Source organism: Triturus cristatus, chromosome 11, assembly GCF_964204655.1.
Source record: "Triturus cristatus chromosome 11, aTriCri1.1, whole genome shotgun sequence".
NCBI classification, from domain to species: Eukaryota; Metazoa; Chordata; class Amphibia; order Caudata; family Salamandridae; genus Triturus; species Triturus cristatus.
In genome coordinates, this window is record NC_140594.1 from 426524490 (window position 1) to 426546233 (window position 21744).

The window sequence follows — 21744 nt, forward strand, 5'->3', positions numbered from 1 at the left end:
TAAAAAGGACAGGAAAGCATATACCTTTAAAATACAATGGGGCATATTTACAATAACTGGCGCATCCCTGCATATCAGCAGGGATGCGCCAGTTATTGTGCGCCACAGCTCCTCTTCCATGGATGCGCCGCATTTACAATGCGGCGCACCATGGGGCAAAAACGGCACAGATGCGTGACGCATCTGTGCCGTAAAAGTGGCGCATTGCTGGAGTTGCGTCGCAAGCGTGACGCAGCTCCAGCAATGCTCTGGGGGGCCCTATCTTGTTAATGCTGCGTCAATCCTTACGCCTGCTTCAAGCAGGCGCAGGGTTTTGACGCAGCATGGGCCTAAAAGTGACTGAGTGAAATCTTGTAGATTTCACTCAGCCACTTTTAGGAGGCGTTCCTGCGCCGGAACGCCCACCCCTGCCCAGGAACGCCTACATGTGGCGCAGGGCTTTACAATGTGACACATCTCCCAGATGCGTCACGTTGTAAGTACCCCGCACCATGGCGCAGGATTTGCGCCGCCGCTGCGTCACAAAAGCGAAGCAACGGCGGCGTAAATGAGGCGCAAGGGGCTTGTAAATCTGCCCAAATATTTTTATGAAGGAAAGCATTTTGTTCTAGTTATCTAGCCCACCAGAGAGAGAAGGAAATGTTCCCATTATTAAGAGATATTATACATATCCAACCTGATTCAGAGGTCCAGGGTCCAAGGTTTTTCCTGAGAGCCAGTCCCCAGCACTCTATAATTAACTATATGGGGGTAGAGAATTGCATCTTTTGACCTAAATGGGGCAACAGTAAGAACATTGTCTTTCCTTTTAGTGTTGTTCTAACCGTAAATGGGCTGAACTCCGATGTCGGTATGCCTATTACTGATGGTGAATATAGTGGATTTGAAGTAACAAATACAATATTTATGTGCATAAGTACTTTTAATAACTTTTTTCATTTTTAAGAACATTTATGCAAATTAGATTTTTGCTTCCTTCATTCAAATTCATGGAATAAGTGTCTTATTTATTTTTCTTTTCTTTGTGTTTAATAACATTTTCTAAAATGTTTATTTCTTGCTAACTTTTTAAAATATATTTATTCTCCCCACCCTCCCCCCACTCGCATAAAATTATAAACAGGCACAAGTGACTACTTCGCCCCCAAGCATGTTCCAAGTGGTGATTATTATTGTTGATGGGGCATTGACCAATGGCGGAGTGTACATCATAAATATTAAGCACAGGTGGGAATGTTTGATGATAAAATATGTTGGATGTAGATAGACACGGGATCTACACACATGCATCTGAACGCATAAACTGGCATGACGACCCAATGCACTGCCAGAGAAGAGAACCTTTCCTGATTCCTTTTTCTTGATCTTTGCAGGAAGAAGAAGCGGGCGGTGATGATGATGGTGATCGTGGTCCTGTTCTTCACGGTGTGTTGGGCACCTTTCCACATTGTTCATATTCTCTTTGAATACAGTGAGTGCACTTACCTATGGGAATGATGCTGTGCCCCGCATGCGGCGTACACAATGTTCTCTTGTTCTGTGGCTGCCTACTTTACACACCGTTTTGAAAATGCTGGCATAGTTAGGGGAGCTGCATAGATTCATGAAGGAGAAAGAACAATTCTGCTTGCTTGTCTGAATTTATTCGAAGGGAAATAAGAGTATCACCCTACCTAATGGGCAAAGTTTCTTCAACAATTCAAACTTTTCTAGAATGTAGGGGTAGCTGTTTTTATCATTTTATGTGCATTCAAGAACATATTAATAAATAATATGTGTTACTTGCTGAGTACTCATTAAACATTGAAATGGTACAGAATGATACGATGCGAAAAAGAAGTGTTACCATCACCATTTTTTTCATTTCGCAAATTCATCCCAATTATACAAAAGCATTGTGGTCCATGTGCCTGTCAATTACTCTTTCCGTTCAATTCATTCTTCTGCTCAGCTTAACTAGCACAGTTTAGCTCACCACGCCCTACCTTTTGGAGGGTCATTACACACCTTCTGGCAATACCATCTCTGCGGACTTGTAAAAAATAATTGTAACAACTGGAATCAACTGCTAATGTAACACTATCGAGAGACAGGCAAATACATAATTCCAAAAACATAGGAATGCAATTGATATATTACAAAATGTTGTGTTTGTAAATAATTGATAGGTATGATAATGTAGGCATCGCTGTTAAAAACGTTCTAGTATTTTTTTACCACTACCATGACATTTCTATTATGTTATGTTATGTTATGTTATTTTAATTTATTCAGCGCACAGCTACTCGGACGTGTCCCGGCGCTGTAGACCGCTGGGGAACCCATCCTGGCTATCCCTGTGAGATGGTCCCTCCTGGGTATCTCCAAGGTGAAACCAGGCATCCCCGGCGAATGTGGGGGGCCGTTGTGGAGATGAGGCAAGCTAATGCCCAGAGTTGCCGAGTGTGATCCCTCGAGTAGGCACCGAGGCGAGAATTATCGAGTCCGCTGGCCCTGGTCCAAGACCCTGCCGCGTCGGGAATTGAACCCTGGTCCCGGGCCGTCCTCTGCTTCCGGGTCTGCTGCCATTTAGTTGCTTGGTAAAACAGCTTCACAACTGATACAACCAACAATTAACCCCTTCCCAACCCCTCTCCCTCTGGGGTCACCATCCTACTATCACCCCCCTATCCCAAACAATGCAGGAAGGCGCCCCAATCATCACGTAGCTCACCATGACCCGTGTATTCCGAGCACCATCTTTGTAAGGCTATGAGTTCGGCTCTCCCACTACACCAGTCCCCTGTGGCCTGCCTGTGCTACACTAGATTTCCCCCACTCATCCTTGCCAGATTTTGTCAGATTTTTTGGGACAGCCTCTCTCTTTAACCCCTTCAGCGCTGGGCGAATTCCGCCGCGGTGCTGAAGGGTTCGAGCGCGGGCGGGACCATGACGGAACGGTTCCGTCATGAGCACAGCTCAACCGTGGCTCATGACGGAACCGTTCCGTCATGAGCATGGAAGGGGTTATAGATCTCTCCTTCATATACATACACAGATCCATCTCCTGTTCCCAATCCCTCACCTCCGGTACCACCTTGGACCCCCAAGTACACACCGGTTCCCTCATGGCCAGAGTAAAGCCCAGGTTGAATAGCAGCCGCTGACGAGGATGCATCAGTCTTACTCCAGATCCCTAACAACACTAACTGTGCCCTTGGTTCTTCACGTATGCCCATGGCGCTCTCTAGTCTGTGCATCACCCCTTCCCAAAAAAGCGAGAAGATGCTAATATTTCCACAATGTATGGATAAAAGTGCCCCTCTGTCCACAACCCCGCAGGAACCTTTCATCAGGAATCTTTCCCGTTCTATGCAGAAGGCAATGTCAAATCTTAAGCTGTATTAGGTGGTAACTGGCCTTAATCGCGAAAAGCCTTGTGAAGTGCAACTCAGCCCCGCCCCAATCGTCAGCCCTATCTCACCTACAACCCCTTGCCACCTGGCCCTTAGGAGTTCTAAGTCCCTCTGCATGTTCCTCGACATATTCTGGTATGTAAGGGATATCTCCTTGGTGATCAATGGGGCCATCCAGCAATCTATATACCAACAAAGAGGTCTTCAGGACTTCCACTGCAGTGGCACCACCGTCCTCAGTGCAGGTCACAACTAAAGGTATTTAAACACTTGGGAAGCTCGCATATCATATTCAACCCTTGGATAATCAAACTAAACCTCCCCAATTGCATTCCACATCTCTGCAAGGGTATGAATCCCTATGTCATTCCCCTATTGTAAACATGAAAGACCGTGCACCGTGCCCAGCCGCATGCCCAACTAAAGAGAGGCCTTAGTTGTTAGCCTCTTGTGCCAGTTCATCTCTCTATTCAATTTAAGCCAGAATGCAATCACCATTTTCGTCACCGGGAAAACACCCTTAGACACTCTCCCACCGTATAATACATGCAGGCTGTCTCCTGTGTCCACATCATGGGTACACAGGTGGGTAATCCCAGGGATAAGGGAAAACACTGAGGAGAACTGCTCCAGGACTTGGCGGCAGTCCCTCTGTTGCTCAGGAGTCAAGGATGGGGAGAGGACCACTCCCTCCACCGACACTATCTCCCCAAGCACTGCCCTGTCCAGCTGATAAGCCAGGCCATCTAGCTGTGCATATGCCCATCCATTAACAACGCTTATCTGGGCAGCTTCGTAGTGGCACCGTAAACTCAGGAGTTCTAAGCTCCCCTCATACACCAAGCTCTAGAGAGGGGACAGCACTATCCTCCGGGTGTCATCTTGCCACAGCAACTTCCTCGGCAAGGCATCAACCGCTTTGAATAATGGCTTCAGGATGCCATATGGGCTGGTCAGGAGTGTATACGTAAAATGCAGCAGGGCCACCATCTTAAACAGCGCTGCTCTACCCATCATGGAAAGTGGAGTCACCTCACCGTGTTTAACATCTGTCTCCAATTTTAGAGCTGCAGTGCCATATTGTCTTCGTAATGGTAGGCCTCCTCCTGAAAATCCACAATCCCAAAAATTTTAAATGCCCACATTCAACCCTGAGCGGCATGGGGTGATGCAGCGGTGCTCCCCAGGTACCCACGAGAAAGATCAAGGACTTATCCCAATGAATTTGAAGGCCAGAGTACTTACCATAAATGCAAATATTTCACCCACTCTGCCCAGATTCTGGTCCAGGTCGGCTAAGTATAACAGAATGGCATCTAAATTCGATGAGATATGCTCCTCCCATGGGGGTCCCACCTCCAACCTTCAATCCAGGGATCAATGCACACCCACTCAGCAAGTGGTTCCATCATCAATGCTAATTGCATTGACAAAAGAGGACAACCCTGCCTCATGCCCCTCTAAACCTTGGACGTCCAGGGAGATGACCCATTTACCTTGAGCCTTGCCCTTTGATTTTTATAGAGTAAAGAGATCCAGGCCCAAAACTTTGGCCCAAAGTCCATCTTCTCCGGAACTGCAAATAGAAAGAGCCACTCCATTGAATCGAAAGCCTTATGGGTGTCAAGGGAGACCTCCGCTAGTGACGCCCCTACCTCGTGTGGCCGCAATATTATTCTGGAGCCTCTGAAGTTTGAGCATGGTGGATGAACCCATTCTGTTCTGGATGAACCAAGTCCATAATAACCCCCCACAAACTGTTGGCAAAAGCCTTGGCCAGGATTTTAGTATCTCTATTAAGGAGGGAGATAGGTCAAAAGGATTCCCACCTATCCGGTGGCTTCCTCGGCTTAAGAATAGGTATCACCGTCATAATCCTCAACTCCTGAGGAAGCTCCCCCATCTTGTGGGCCACTATATACATTTTATGGAGCGGTCAGCAATTTTTGCAGACAGCTGACTCATAAGCTCCACTGGAAGCCCATTGGGACCCAGGGCCTTCCCAGCCTACAACTGTGAAAGCACGGTCCGTATCTCACCCTCCGTTAAGTCATCCTTGAGCTCAAGCATCCTCTGGCACTCCAACATCCTGCAAGGGCAGTCCCTGACAAAGTCCGAAGATCAGACACATGAGCAGGTTGTCCCTCCGCATAGAAACCCTGCAGGTATTCTGCCATGACTTCCGCAATGGCTTCGCTACCTGTAACCATCTCTTCTGCGGGCCCGTGATCTCACTAATGTGGGATCTTTCTGCATCCCTAGCTGCCAGCCACGCTAGTAACTTGCCTGCCTTATCTCCCACTTCATATACCCTCTCTTATTTGGCCCTGCACACCTGCACATTGGTCACCTGCACATTGGTCGCCAAGGACTGATAGTCCTCTCTTTCCTAACCAGCCTCCGGGTGAGTTCTGGGTTTGGGATATGGACACACATCTCCTCCAGACCCCAGAGGACCCTTCTGCTTCCTGGTAGTCCCACTCCCTCTGTCTTTTATCACTTACCTCCCCCGAAATTATCTCATCCCATATCGTTGCCTTGTAGGCCTCCCACAGGGTGTTGGTGCTGCCCACTGAATGCCCCTTTTCCACAAAATACAATTCTGTGACCCATCACAGCTCTAATGGATCAGTAAGACGCCATACCGTAATGTGCCACTCACCTGCCCCCCTCAAATGCGGCGTGGCCAGTTCAATCTCCAGTAGAGCATGATCAGAAATTCCTCAGACCTCATAGTCTGCTCCTAAATCTATGAAGGAGCATTCTGGTGCAAAAAATGTATTCAGGAGTGCATATTGTGGACTTCATAATAATATGAATAACCCATGGTTTGATCGTGCAGTGCAATCCAAACATCCCCCAGACGTAGTGCCCAAACGAATCCCTCCAACCTCGCCACATTTGCTTGTTGAACCTGTATGTACGGTCCAGGTGGGGGTACATGATCATAATAAAGTCACCCCCAAGAGGGCGCACAGCCCAGGGGGGATGTACACATTGATAAATGCCTGGGTTTCCCCATCCCAATTCCCAAGGACCACTACATATTGACCTACAGCATCTATCCACACTTTCATCACCTGTAGCAGTAAGGATTATAGCCACCCTTCTAGAGCCTGTAGAAAAACCTGCATGGCCCACCATTTTATATTTCCCCCACCCTAAATCTGGAGCATGATTTCCCCTCATGTACGTCTCCTGCAGAAATACCACTTCTATCAAAAAGTGCACGAGTGCCTCCGCCACTAGCCCTCGCTTAATTCTGTACCTCAGACCATTCACATTCCAAATCAACAATGTGAAAGTTTGCACACCCTTACTCATTGATACATACTTTGTGGCTTCCTCTTGCGGCCCTATTTCAAACTGGTTAAACTCAGATTCTGTATGTACCTCCTGAAAGTAAAGTAAATCAATCTGTTGAAACAAATCCCAACTCCCCACCCACCCTACCTTACCAGGCTGTGGTCTTAGAACTGGCCACTCCCACAATTAAGAGTATGTTTTTCACCCCATCAATACAAAACATACATTCACCCCCATCACAGCCCAATGTCCTAGACACAGTGCAGATGAGGCAGGGTTCATGAGGAATGAACTGAATCTGTCCTGGCTCCAACTGTTCAGTGCTCGGCCCCCCAGCACTGAGGGTCAGTGAAAGGAGTACTCCTTGCTTATATCCCAGCAGACCTCATGGAGACCCCAGGGCCTCAAACAATTTTATCCTAAGTCATTGGTGTCACCACCAGCGGGGAAGACCTCCATCTCCAATCCCTAAGTCCAAAGGTTCCTCACCAGGTCCTCCACTTTGCCCCAAAGAACATCCCTCCTGGAGTCAGTGTTACAGCCTCTCTGACAATGGAATGTCTCCACGACCTTCACATGCTAGGATTCCGCCTGGTCCCTGGACAGTCCTAGGGACGCCATACTCCGAGGCCTGCAGCACCACTTTTGCTCCTGCCACTCTGAGGCTGCCATGTTCCTCATGCTTCCTTGGGGGCCAGGTACTCCCACCGCTCCAGCCACTCCAATGTCTCCGCTGGTGTGGAGAAGAAGTGCATTTCACCGTCCACCCAAATGCTGAGCCTGGCTGGAAAAAACAGAGCATGTTTGATATCTAGACTCCTCAAACGCCTCGTGGAAGCCATTAACTTTTGCCGCTGCTGCTGCACCAGCGTGAGATAGTTTGGGTAAATGTGAAAAACCACCCACCTGCCAGAGTCCATGTACCCTCGCCCTTTGTAATATTGCGTTCAGGTCGCTAAAATTCAGCAATCCTGCCACCACTGCTCTCAGCGAAGCCCTGGGGATTGGAGGATTACCAGATCCCCATGAGCTCATTCCACCATGAACCATTTTTAAGTCTTACCCTCCAAGATCTCCGCAGCCAGCCAACCCGAAAGAAGCAGTTCCATTGGTGGGCCTTCTGCCTGTTCAAGTAGGACCACCACCCTGACATTATTCTGGCACAAATGTCCTTCCGCATCATAAACCTTTCCCTCAGTAGGTTGTATTGCTCTTAGATGACTTGACTAAATCGTCATCAAGGAGGTCAATGTCTAAGGTCTCAAGGGGATCAAAAATGTACTCGTCTTCGCCCCCATCAAAACTACTAGTAGAGGGGAAATCAAAGTTATCAGTATGCAGACTGAGGTCATTTGTGCCAGAAGGGTCACTATGTCTTCTTCTGTCGCGGGGGACACTTCTATTTGTTGTGCCAATAAGGCTGCTCTTTCTAGTTGTGTCGCTTTGGGCACATGGTCTGAGAGTAAATTTACCTTTTGTAGCACGTAGGCTACTTTTTGGTAAAGTACGGTCTTTTGTAGCACTTAGGCTACCTAGCGAGAAGGCTTGGTCCTTTGTAGCGCATTGGCTACCATGGGGTTCAAGGTGTTTCGTTTTTATTAAGCCTTTTCTCCTTTTTTAGGTGAGTGTTCATCTTCAGAGAGGAACACTGAGTCCTCTTCAGTTACAAAATCCCTTTTTCTTTTGTTCATGATAGAGTCAGCAGCCTCTTTTAAAGAGGACTTAAGATGTTTCTCTAGGTAATTCATTATACTGGTTTCATTAGGGAAGGTATTGTCATCTTCCTCATGTGAACCATTGCCATTGCCATTGCCATTTTCCATTCTTTCCCCCTTTTTTTATATAGGATAAATTGTTAATAGGAATAGTGTTTTAGCAAGTAATAAGGAGGTCTTAGTCTTTGAAAAACGTGGGAGGCCGTTGGCTGCTCGCGCTGTGTGTTGCTATGGAGACACAGCGCGAGCATTTGGCATTTCTCTCCTCGTCGTTTGGTAATTTTTACCCTTTCCATCTTAATTTGATGGGAAAAGTGAAGGGGAGTGGGCACGAACGCAGCGTAATCTCCGATGTGTGCGTCTTGGTCCGAGGAGAGTCGGTGATTTGTTTAAGGACGAGGAAGGGCTGTCGCCTCTTTCTGCACGTCAAGGGAAAGATATTCCCAGAGCGAATCGTGAGGCCCGGCGGCAGAGGTTCTAAATGCGGAGTCAGTCTAGTGGGTCAGAACAGCGCATCTGAGGTTTGGCAGTCTCCTTCGCGGATCAGCTCAGGCCATCTGTAGCTTGCACCGTAACTCTCTTCAAGGCATGACAGATAGCATGACCGGAGCATGGTAAACTGTCATATTTCTAGTATTTGGTAGGCAATTAAAGGGAATAACCCAACCATAAATTGGAGGGGTGTTGATTAAACTAAGATTAGGCAATAACTTACCTGTTATAGAGGAATCACAAATATGAAAAAACTATTAAAAAAACTATAAAGAAATTACAAATTAGTTTAAGGTTTACCTACCTTGGAGTTTAATAAAAACAAGGATATGAATCTAAAAGTTTCTATAAATGACATTGAGTAGGAGAGTAAGGAAGAGTACACTTAACTGTCCAGAAGCAGCGAATAAAAGGGGATGTTGACTTGTTGCTATGGCGCTATATACTATTGTTTGGAACTTTGTTATTCATGATGTAATGCATTCATGATGTAAAGTGTTCTTTAAAGGGCTGCAGTTGGGGGCAGCAATAAAAGTACATTGCATAATGTTAGCCTCCGTTGTCTTTAATGAAATCAAGATTCTCTCTGTATGATAATTGGATAATCGTCATTCCTTTTTCCATTGTGTTTGGCGGGTTTCATGTTCCAGCACCTTCAAGATAGTTTGGGCCAAGGTCAATTCTGTGTCTGCCACCCTATCCACCAGTTTCCTACGGTCTTCCCTCAGTAGGTTCACATCTTGGACCACCGTTTTGATTTTCCTTTCCAGCAACTCTTTTGCGTCCTTGATGGTCACAAGGATAGTTGCCATGTGGGATTCCACCACTTGATCCATCAGCACTGGCAGGGGCTGGGCGAACGATTTGACAGCCTCCGCTGCCTCCTCTGCTTTTAGCAGTGGCACTGGCTGTTGCTGCTCTTAACACACCCTTAAGCAGGTCCATCCATGTGTGTCTGGGCTCAGTTTTCTCTGGTCTGCCTCCGGCAGGCACTACAGGCTTCTCTGGGGTCAGTGTCACCCTTCTCTTCCACTGCCTCAGACCCCTGGGCACAAGCACCCCTATCAGCCACTGTGCTACCCCTCTGGCCAGGCTCATTCACCACCTGCCACCCATCACCTTCTTCCAACAAGACTGGGCTCCAATGCACCAACAACAGCAGCTGTATGTGAGGATCCCCTCAAGTTTGTTCCCAGGAGAACCACCTGAATGGACAGGCATCCCTCTGAGTATCCCACTCTGGTCGAGGTCGCGCACACAGCCTTGCAGCACATGAAACCACCGCTGCTCCTTGCCTGTGGCTGATGCCGGCTTCATCTTGTTTGCCAAGAGCACCGCTGAGACCAGTGTGTACTCCTCTTGTCCAACAACCCTTATTCAGAGCCTTCACTATACTCCGCCCCCGGGCTCAGGCAGCCTACCACTGCCATTGGAGCCCAGGACGGAGAAGGAGAAACAGCCTCAGAAAGACCTCAGGCACGGGAGCTCCGTTTTTACGCCACTGCCTCCATGTGACCCAGTCCATGCCCCCAAGAACTGGCTTTTCAATTCCATGGCCTAACTTAACCATTTTATGAAATATTTTATCATCTCTGGGGATTTTTTGTCCTGAATAAATACACAAAGCTTAGTATTTACTGCTTTTATATCTTTGAGTTTGTAGTGCTAATTTGTTTTTCAGAAATATTATTTTCTTGTCAAAACACCTTCAATTACCATTTGTAAATTAAAATGTTCCCATTACCTATGTTCTTATTGCTTTAGATGAGTCAACATATTCGTCCTTCATTTCTACCTATTTTTATTATCCAGATAAAGATCCCTTATTTCACTGATGGAGCATGTTAAACATCTAATTGAAGCGCATATCATCTTAACTTGCAATGTGTTTTGATTTGTATGTCAGAAAATTGAGGACAGAAATATCATGCAGCAAACATATTGCTTACATACTGTGGTATAAATATTGTGAACAAAAGTTGTTACAGACAAGTGCAGACTTCCTATTCTTTACCCCACAACGAGGTCCCTTGAAGATATACATGTATCATCAAAAGTAGATATTGAAGATATACATGTACCATCTAAGTGCATATTTGTCGGGTTAAGAATAGTAAAACTATACTTGCATATATATACACTTACATTGACATTCATGTTATTTGGAACTCAATATTATGTCCCAAAAATGTTTGCATCACAATATTTTCTCCACCATAGTCTGATGTTGAGTTATGTAAACATCTTTGATAAAATCAATATATGGTGACAGTAAATATCTTTGTCTCATTACACTTTGATGGCAAGCCCCTCCCCCAATCCCTTTTTGGTAAAAGCCCTGACATCAGCCACCCACTAATAACAATCTTTGCTCTTAGAGAGTGTATGTTATAAAGTGGGATGTTGGCTGACTGGGGTGTAAGCCCTGGTCAAGCAGCAATCACAATCCTAGTCAGGGTAAGAGGCAGGCAGACCCTAAATTAACCTGTGCCCACCCTCTGGTAGCTTGGCACAGGGACAACTGCAACTTTAGAGGCAGTGTGCAAAGTATTTGTGGAAAACTTCAAACAGAAAAACAGGCAAAACACTACACAGAAGGATTTCACACCAAGTTTGAAAAATAGATCTGACTTTAATAAATATGAGAAGACTAAAACTAAAAAACTCCAATTAGTAGCACTGGAGTTATTGAATTTTAAAGTTTTATAGTGGGAAATAGCACCTAAAAGAACAAAGTGCTAATGGGGGACATCTGGTCGCGCCAGATCAGAATAAAGTCACAAATTAAGGTTCACAGCAATGGAGTGTGTGCCAGCCACAGTGATCCTGTTAGGCCCCCTGAACAAAGTAACTAAATTCTTGGTTGTGAGCTTTGCATGGATACGTGTCGAAGATGTGTCGTGCAGCCGATACGATGCATCAGTTCCGAGATGAGGTGAGACAGAGGTCCTGATGTGTCAACGTCGAGGATCCTGTCAATGGGCTTGTAAAGCGAAGTCTGGTGTTGAGGATGCAAGGCGCAGCTAAGGAGATGCATTAGTTCTCAGTAGCGGTGATGCGGGGTTTCGGCAGCATCATGGAGGCTGCCATTGGCAAGGGATGGGAGGAATTGGTGCCGGGAAAAGCGTTGCACAGCAGCACTTCCGAAGGAGATGCATCTGTCACAAAATGTGGGAAGAGGCAGTGATATGAGTCTTTTGTGATGGGTCAAATCCACGCAGCAGCTGGGATGCATTGATTCTACTTCAGGATGCGCTGTTCAGATGAGGAGATGCATTGGTTCTGCTCAGGGATGTTTCGCTAAGCAGAGAAGATGAGTTGGTTCTTCTGGCATGCACCTTCGGCCCACTTCCGAGTGCCATGACTCTTTTGGCACCATTGGCAGAGAAGATCTAAAGATGGTAGTGTCCAGATGTAGAGGCTGGAAGGCTGTTATGTCCCTGAGTCTTCAGATCAGAAGGCAAGCCAACTAGCCTTGTGGTGGCATGGCCCAACAAGACCAGGACAAACGTGTTGCGTAAGGCTGTCTTGGGGTCCAAAGCCCAATGATGCTGATGTCTGCCCTTTCAAATGGAGTACCAATGGCAGGAAAAGGGGCCAGGGGAGCTTTGAGCTTTTTCCCTGACTTCACACTGGCCTAGCAAGTGGGACAGGACCTACAGAATGCATTTGAGGCCTTCTTCATCCGGGGCTGTTAAAAATGGGCAACAAGCCTGGCAAAGGTCTTGTCTTGCAGTAGGTGTCCTGTCAAGGGAATGTCATAAGCCAAATCCAGTAGAAAGATCCTGTAACACTAAGGAACCACAAGCACATGGGCTGCCCCAGAAGCAGGAACCTTAAGCTCACTGTATAGGAGGTCATTCTCCCAGAAGATCAAGTGATCCCAAGCGATGTCACCTGTTGCCTGGGCTTTGGCTTGCCGCTTCAAGCCCTCTAGAGCAGGACACTCTTTGTGCATCTTGCAGAATTCCTCCCTGGTGGGCCCACTCTCAACTTGCAAACCAGCAAGCTCAGGCAGGTCACCCAATGCAGCAGCGTTTTTCCTGGATGGCGCGGGAGCCTCCTGCCAGCTGCCCCCTCAACCTCGACCGTGGGAATTTCTAGAGCTGGTTTCTCATGCCCCTTGCCTCTCTCTTTCTTGGCAGCTGTCTGGGCCATTGTGTCAGGCTCCAGATGCCCCTGAATCCCTTCCTGGGCTGCCATGGACAGGGTGCTCATACAGACCCACTCCGGCATTCCCAACATCTCCAAGTGTGACCTGAACTCTACCTCCATCCGGGTAGTGTGTTCCAGGTCACTGCCTAACAGGCAATCAACAGGCATGGCATGTTCACAGCTATCCTCAGAGAAACTCAGCCCCCACTCCACTCAAGGGGAACCAGAGGGACCAGTCAGTATATGGCTCTCATAATTGTTGGCGACTATAACTTGGTGGAATGTGTTCGGGAGGAACTGACTCTTCACAGTAGTCCTACTGGCTCCTTTTTCTTTCAGAGCCTCCACCCCTTGCCCACTGATGGTGACCCACTGCCTGTACTTGGAAGTATTGGCAGGCATATTGGCTTTTGGCACTAACTCTTTATCCCCCAGGGACACTAGGGTTACCTCTATCTGTTCCCCAAAATCAACCTGGACTATCTCCTGCCTGAGCGCTACACTCTGTCACGTGGCTGGGTTAGGCCCGGGGAGAAACGCTGCCATTTTACATATACAAGTTCCTTAAGTTGCCTTCCTTTCTACACGTTGACTTTTGACACATATTTTCTTGTATATGCAGGATACCATATTTTATTACATTTCCACTTCATCTATCCATTATCACAACACCCTGAACATTCAGTACAATGGATAAAGTTCACAGTGCAAATGTTGTTTGTTTATCATCCATAAGGTGACATATCTATCAGGAGAGGGTAAACAATGCCAGCCTGGCTCAGGTCTTCGCACAGAAGCATGGATCTGTTTTCTTATATAAATAAGAGCACTTCCGTGGTCTTAGAATAGGAAAACTCTGCTGTCACTGTGAGGTCGCTGTTCATCAAAGTCTCAGCCTAGCTGATTCCTGTTAACCCTCTGCAAAGAGGGATGTCCAACTTGTGACCAAGACGGGGACCTGCATACACTCATCTTCAGGTAATAGAGAGTTAGATTATCCAGTAGGGGATTTTGGCTGATCACCCCCCAGGCAACTAGGTTAGGGAACGCATAATAGGAGCATACTGTGCACAGTACTTATATACCAGCATAGAGATACTGCTTTAGCACAATGGTTGAATTGCTTATCCTTTTCACTTTCCTTATACTGCTAATCACTTTCATTTGCTTGTGTCTATTAATCATTGCAACAAATATATTTTACACAAGAATCACAATGGTTCAATAAATATTGAAACACCTCTTTGTGGATTTCTTGTCGATTCTCTAAGTATACACAAGTGACTAAGTGAAAAGGTTCTAGATCTGTTACCACAATTCCTTGAGGAGTCAGGGTTGTCATGTTCTGAGGTTTCTCAATCCATTTGTTACCTTTTCACATTTAGGGGTATCCATGGTGGCACTTCGAGCTAGCAGGACTATAGGCCAACATATCTTGAGGGGTGCATAGATGTCATAGTTGGCAGGGTATGGCCAGATGTGGGTCACTTGCTCACTTTGCCACTGGATTCAAGCTAGCCTGGCTGATGAAGGGTGTTACCCAGAAACCGGTCCCAGGATGCTTTTTTCTGGTTCAGGGAAGACCTGGCTTGGCAGTTCGGGCTGGACTGTTCCCCAGAGGCACTGGGTCAAGACTGATTTGGATATAGCTGGGTCTGAACTGAGGTGGCGAAGTGAGCTAAAGAATGATGATGGATTCAACCCAGATCTGTGACTGGGGGTGAGTATCTGAAAAGTTTCAGCACTCCGTCCATCATCTCCTTGTGTTTGCTTTGTTCGCTCATAGTTGGCAGGGTAGGCCCAGACGTGGGTCCCTTGCTCACTTTGCCACTGGATTCAAGATAGCCTGGCTGATGAAGGGTGTTACCCAGAAACCGGTCCCAGGATGCTTGTTTCTGGTTCAGGGAAGACCTGGCTTGTCAGTTCCGGCTGGACTGTTTCCATGAGGCACAGAGTCAAGACTGGTTTGATTATAGCTGGGTCTGAACTGAGGTGACGAAGTGAGCTAAAGAATGATGATGGATTCAACTCAGATCTGTGACTGGGGGTGAGTGACTGAAAAGTTTCAGCACTCTGTCCATCATCTCCTTGTGTTAGATTCAGTCTGGCACCATCCCAAAGTTTATGTTGTCCAGCAAATGCACAGTTCCTACTGAGGAAGCAGAAGCTGCACGACAACTCACCAGCCCAGCTGTCTGCCCACTGGTGGGGGGCTGTGACCTCTTGGACATCATTTTGAGTCACCTTTGGAGTGCCCATACTTATAGCACTCAGTACTTTGGATTACAAACCTACCTGTCTGCTTACCAAAGTATCCTTTCTTCCTAGGGTCAGACTGGGACTAGTTAGCACTACTCCCTTAAGAACTATTTTGGGGACCATTAGAGAACTCTTTACTTTTAAGTTTTTCTCCCTCTTTTATCTTCTGATTGGAACCCTGTCCATCTTTGTGGGACTCTCTCCAGATACTTTTTTGGGCACTCTGGTACTAGCCCAGAGGTCTGCCCTCTGAGTAACCTTCCTGGGGTCAGTCAGCTTACTGGCAATTAAATGCTGGTACAAATCTGCAAAACAAATACTGAGCATGTGCTCTCTCATAATCAGATCATACGACACATTGTAATAATTCACTTTGCTGCATCGCACCCAACCATTCAGTGCCTTGCTGGCGTAATCCGCAAAATTGACCCAGGAGTGATTGGGGAGCTAATGGCTGTTCCTGAATCTTTGACAGTACTTTTCAGGGGTCAGCCCAAACTTTGCAATCAAAATAGCTTTCATTGGAGTGTACCTGGTTTGGTCCCCAACCTCTAGTATTAGAAGTGTGTCCCGCCCCACAGTATGTTATGTTATCTTATTTGTAAAGTGCAGTGCTTACTACAACTGAGTGTCCCCGTGCTAAAATTCCACAATACACTAGAGAAACAGAGCCAGCTCCTAAGAAAGAAGAAATATTACAGTTGTCTGAAAAAACAAGTTATTAACTTTTTTCAAAATATAGCTTCAGACCGTTTTTACCTCAACTCTGCATGAAGATAGTTCCACAGTTTTGCGGCTCAATAACTGAAGGAGCGACCTCCAGTGCGTGCTTTGGTTATTCTGAGAACTGTAATGCCATGTGTTTCCACAGACCCTCCTGCCCAGTGCTCTTCTGGGACCCTGTGGACCCTCAGTGCTTCCTCGTAAGCTTAAAATCATTTGTCAATGTCAACTCCCACCACATAACTGGGCACCAGATCCTTAGGTATGCAAACTTTTGTGTGTCCTTCACAAACTGCCAGTATGCTGCCACCATCACTGCTGGAATCTGCCTGTTTGGCCTTGATGTCATTTTTAGACTCAGTTCATGAGCCAGTAAAATGTTCTCATCCATGGCTCCTTCAGCCTTTTTCTCCTCTATTTTTAATTTAGCCATTTCCATCTTGAAATCCTTCTCCTCTCTCCTTTTCCCCAGTTCCTCTAGGGACAGGCCATGACTGTAGATGCTGCTTTCAGCCCACATAATAAGTTCCATTCTAGGGCTCATATTCTCCCTTTCTACTGCAGATGGTTCCTCCACATTTTCATCCTCTCCTGTGGTCTCACCTGGTATGGAGTGAGCTTTTGCCGTGGCTCTCCTGTTGGTGCTATTGGCAGGAGATCCAAACTAATTGCAGAAGTCCTTGAGCTGGGCTACAGTGTAAAGCTCCATGATACCCAGATCAAATCCTATGATTGCAGGTGTGATTTCAGATCCCACAGACAGAAATTATTTGGAAAATCAAAAATGCCAATCATGGATAATTTAAAATTGAAATTGGTCTTAGATATTCAATGGTAGTGTATACCAATTCACTGTATTGCACTGTACAAACACAAGTTGTTATTGCATCGCTGATCAGTGTTAGAAATTAGGTTGTTGGTTGACTGGGTTGTAAGTCCTGGTCAAACAGCAACCCCAATCCTAGTTAGGGTAAGAGGCAGGCAAACCCTAAATTAAGTTGTGCGCTCATCTGGTAGCTTGGCATAGAGCAGTCAGGGTTAACTTTAAGGGCAGTGGGTAAAGTATTTGTACAACACTTCAAACAATAAAACAGTAAAAATATCACAAAAAATGATTCTACATCAAGTTAGAAAAACAGATCTAACTTTAAAAAATAAAACAAGCCCAAAACAACAAAAGACCAATTAGTAGAACTGGAGTTATTGAATTTTAAATTTTATAGTGGAAAATAGCTCATAAAACATAAAGCGCTATTAGTGGACATCTGGTCGTGCTGGACCGGAACAAAGTCACAAATTCAGGCCAACCACTATGGAGCACGGGCTAGCCACAGTTACCCAGTTAGGCCAGATGAACAAAATACCTAAAATCCTAGTTGTGAAGAGTTGAGTTGATCTGTGTCGAAGATGCTTTGTGCAGCCCAGGCTATGCGTTGGTTCCACAATGCAGTGAGGCTGCGCTGCGCTGTCCTGATGCGTCGATGTTGAGGATCCTGTTGACGGGGCTTCTGATGCAAAGTCTGGTGTCAAGGAGGTGAGGTGCAGCTGATGCAATGCGTCGGTTCTGATGAGTGGTGAAGCTGTGATTCTGTGTTTCGTTTTCATCGTCGAGGCTGCCATCGACAAGGGATGTGAGGAGCTTGCGCCAGGAGAAGCATCACACAGCGACGGTTCCAAAGACGATGCACCAGTTCCAAGATGCGGAAGGTGGCAGCTTTTGCGATGGGTCCAGTCCACGCAGCATCAGTAATGTGTTTATTTTGCTCAGTGATGCACCGCTCAACCGATGAGATGCGTCGGTTTTGCTCAGACATGCGTCGCTCAGAAGAGAAGATGAATTGGTTTCACTGGCAAGCACCATAGGCCCACTTTCAAAGGTCCAGGACGGGTTGGCACCACTTGGCAAGGTAGACTCACAGATGGCAGTGTCAGGTGCAGGGGCTAGCAGCCTGTTATGTCCCTGAGGCTTCAGGTCAGGACTCCCGCCAACTAGCTCTTGGAGTCAACCTGGGTTCTGAGTTCAAGGGATGGAAGCTCAATACATCTTACCCAGGCAAGAGGGCAGCAGGCAGCAGAGGTTCTATAGCACATTCTCCCATAGGTCCACCAGCATTTTATTTATTTCCCTTTCTGCCTCTGTCTTCTATTTCTGTTCCAAACTGAATCTATATAATGTGCATATCAGTCTCTGGTGCCCATACACCCTTTTGCTAATGTTTCAAATACTATTAATGACCTATTCACTCTAACTTTTGGCATGGGCGTTACAGAATGTCTAATTTTCATGTAATTCAGTCTCTTGATTCCCTGTGATCCTCGCTCTGACTAACGTGTTTAAGTATTTTATTTTTTTCATTATAAATTATATTTGAAATCGTTCTGCAACATCTGTGCCTCCAAACGTAAAACGTAAAAAATGAACTCTCTTCAGTGTTGTGGTCAATTTTAAAATGAAGGTTAGCAGTGATGGAAAATGTCATAGCATTACTTTACCTCCTAGTTGAGGCCAGACCGCAAACACATGTTTCAATACTGTTCTAATATGTGGTCCCGGGGGTCCAAAGTACGACCCAAAGCAAACTACATGTGTTTTTGTTGGTCCATAAGGACCAATTATTTCTGTATTTTCTCAAATTTAACTCCTAGTAATATTTTAGGAGGTCACGATCTGCCAACCTGCTCCCATGTTTGGAGGCCATAAATATCTTCCTAGAAACTCTCCCCTGCTATCTATCCATATGAAATCCCTAATCTAAAAGAGATACAAGAGAAGGTGTAGAAACGTAATTTTCACCACATAAATTAACCGTACTAATGAGACAAATAGAAATGTCTATTTTGTTAGTTGTTTTGTAATACCCATTTTCAGTTTCAACTGGCAACGTTTGTAAAATCGGTCTACAGGTCCTTAATGGATTGCAATACCTGTCTCAACGTTGTATTTTATTTTCGTTTTGGGATTTCTTCTAATGCCACTGCTAAATTTAATACTTCTGATTTTTCCAAGTTTATCCTAAATCCTTTTCAAACCTGCTGCATTTTACTAAGTTGGCCAGAGCAGGAAATACATCATATGCAAATAGCTTTATTTGGTGGTTCTCATCACCAACTGGAATCCCTCTTATCTTCAGAGCACATAAGAATCTAGTCACCATTGGTTTAATTGATAAAGCAAACAGAATGGGTGAGAGGCAGGAGCCCAGCCTGGTGCCTGTCCCCAAAACTATTGGTATCAATTTCCGACCATTATCCAGGTCTCTGCCTAGCAAACATAAATAGCAATTACAAGTATGTGGTTTGGCCCATTATGTTTGGCAAAGACGAGAACAATATTGCATAATGAGCGATGGAGGGAAATACACTGCACACTGCAGTAAGTAAATCCTATACTCAACTTAAATTATAATATATATTCTCAGAAAGGCAACAGTACACCACACAGACTTGATTCTAGTGGACACCATCAATGTTCTGCTTCATCCAAGTCAAAACTATTTTTTTCACAAAAAGAAATACATAAACCCACTGCATTTTCTGATAATCAGTACAACTACTTATTGTATTCCTTCTATCAACTTTTCATTTTTTTTCGCCGCAACCATGATTTGAACACGCTGGCTATCAGACCGCCACAAAATAATATGTGGCTTTGAGAAGCATTCATCGCAGAATCCATACCATAGGAAATCTCCATTACAGAAGGATCGTACACATGATATATTTGAGCCCTGAAGAAGTCTCGTGTGAGACGAAACGCGTTGGCTACGGCTATGTGAACATATGAAATACAAGAAATCTTCAACCAAGAGAAATAAAGATGAAAATCTTTATATTTTGTGTCACATGCTCTGATTATAATAGTGCTGAACCGTTTGTGTTTATATATGTTGATGTAGGATTTTATCCTACACCTTTGGGAGTAAAGAGGGGAGTACTCTCTGGTTTCGTGCACCACTATTCACTGATTACGACAACCACTGACATTTGCTGGGTGCGGATTCAATCAGCCTCTACCCTCATTTTTGTGCTTTTATTGTACTGAATAATACTTCACATCCCTTTATGATGTGTCATAAGTGATCAAATCCAACTCAGCAGGATTAAAATATTGAGTTCTTAATACAACTAGATTCATATGATTAAATATTCACTCAATCTATCCTGCAATTCTATCCTGTTGAGACGTGATTCTTAACCTGTGGCCCAGGGAAGCCTGTGGCCGGGAAAACCTTCTTAAAACATCAGATAATAACTACAACAGATTAATAAAGTCTGGGGGTGTGCTGTTTGTCCTCAGCTGGCTGTTTGGTGTTTCCTGCTCTACCGGGGCTGGGCTTTGCTCCACCGGACCACAACCCCCAGCATTCCTAGGGGCTGGGGCAGGACGCCTCACAATCCCGCGCCAGGAGGCGCTTAAAGGCGGGCTCGGTGCTGAGTCCCTCGGTGTGCTGTTTGTCCTCACCTGGCTGTTTGGTGTTTCCTGCTCTACCGGGGCTGGGCTGTGCTCCACCGGACCACAACCCCCAGCATTCCTAGGGGCAGGACGCCTCACAATCCCGCGCCAGGAGGCGCTTAAAGGTGGGCTCGGTCCCTCATCCCGCGAGGACGCGCGCGAGTGGCACCGGGCTAAGCCCAGGCAAAAGGCGGGCCCTCTGTGGCCCTCAGAGGACCGATTGAGGCCGGGTTGGGCCATCCCCTTTGGTCGTCTTTCCCAGAATCCAGTAATCTCTTTGTGATTGTTTGATAGTTCCCCTGAGCTGTGTGTGCCTCCAGTTTCAGGGGATTGGCGTATATCAGTTTAACAGCCCTGCAACACATAGCCTGTTGTTGCGCAGTAGTTGTGTAATCCAATTAATGCCACTATGACCAAACAAAAGTCAACCATGGATAACTATCTGGTCAAAGTTGTAAGCAAGATAAACAGTGACCGCAGAAAATCCTTAGGGCGAGATAATTTGCCTGCTCTGCCCCTGTCCTTGGGACTCCGTGAAGAAGAAATAACTGACACTGTTGAGTCCGTGGTCACCCATTGTGATTCCGAAGTTCTACCTGTAGCAGTTTCTGATCCCCCAGCGGTTTCTGCCTTGATTGAAGATCTATTGGTAGTACCGGAGCTTGTCCCACAGCAATGCCCGTTGGCCCCGCGTGCAGTGAGGGCATGCAGAAAAGTACCTAACAAACGGGGAGGAAATTCTACTAGAAGAAAAGCCGAACCTGCATCCAAGAACTTTGTTTGTGAAAATGGGACCTTGGCTAAGGACAATTCAGTTACCATTAATACCGAGCAATTTAATCTACTAGTTGGTAATATCGAGAGTAAATTTGAGCTGATTGTTAAGCCATTAACCACCAAAATAGACGAACTTACAGCCGAAGTGTCTAGATTGGGGAGTGCCCTAGATAGGCTTATGACTGAGATGGAACACCATGGGCCTTCAGTGAAGGATGGTAGTAGAGCTGAACCTGCCATAAAACCGACTAATAAAAGCGCCTGTTCTGTGCAAGTAGCCACACGAGCAGGTGGTCGGACAAAGCAGGTCCAAGTAGTACCTGCACCGGCAAGTCGGAGTGAACTACAGGCTTGTAATACAAGCACTACTGTGCAGGAGCCTGTTATGACTGCTATATCAGTTAGGGAAGCTGCACCCAACAACAACCGATCTGTAGACCTCCCACCTGAGTGTGCACCTTATGTTGCT

General features: G+C 46.0%; 1 protein-coding gene across 1 annotated transcript in view; it reads left to right on the plus strand.

Moving 5' to 3' along the window:
• The window catches only part of LOC146784372 (pyroglutamylated RF-amide peptide receptor-like), a 1315107-nt gene that overhangs the window by 1246248 nt on the left and 47115 nt on the right, over positions 1-21744 (plus strand). Inside the window, exon 5 of the mRNA XM_085634463.1 lies at positions 1374-1471. Coding sequence (XP_085490589.1) covers positions 1374-1471 — 98 coding nt within the window. The remainder of the gene's footprint in view (positions 1-1373; positions 1472-21744) is intronic.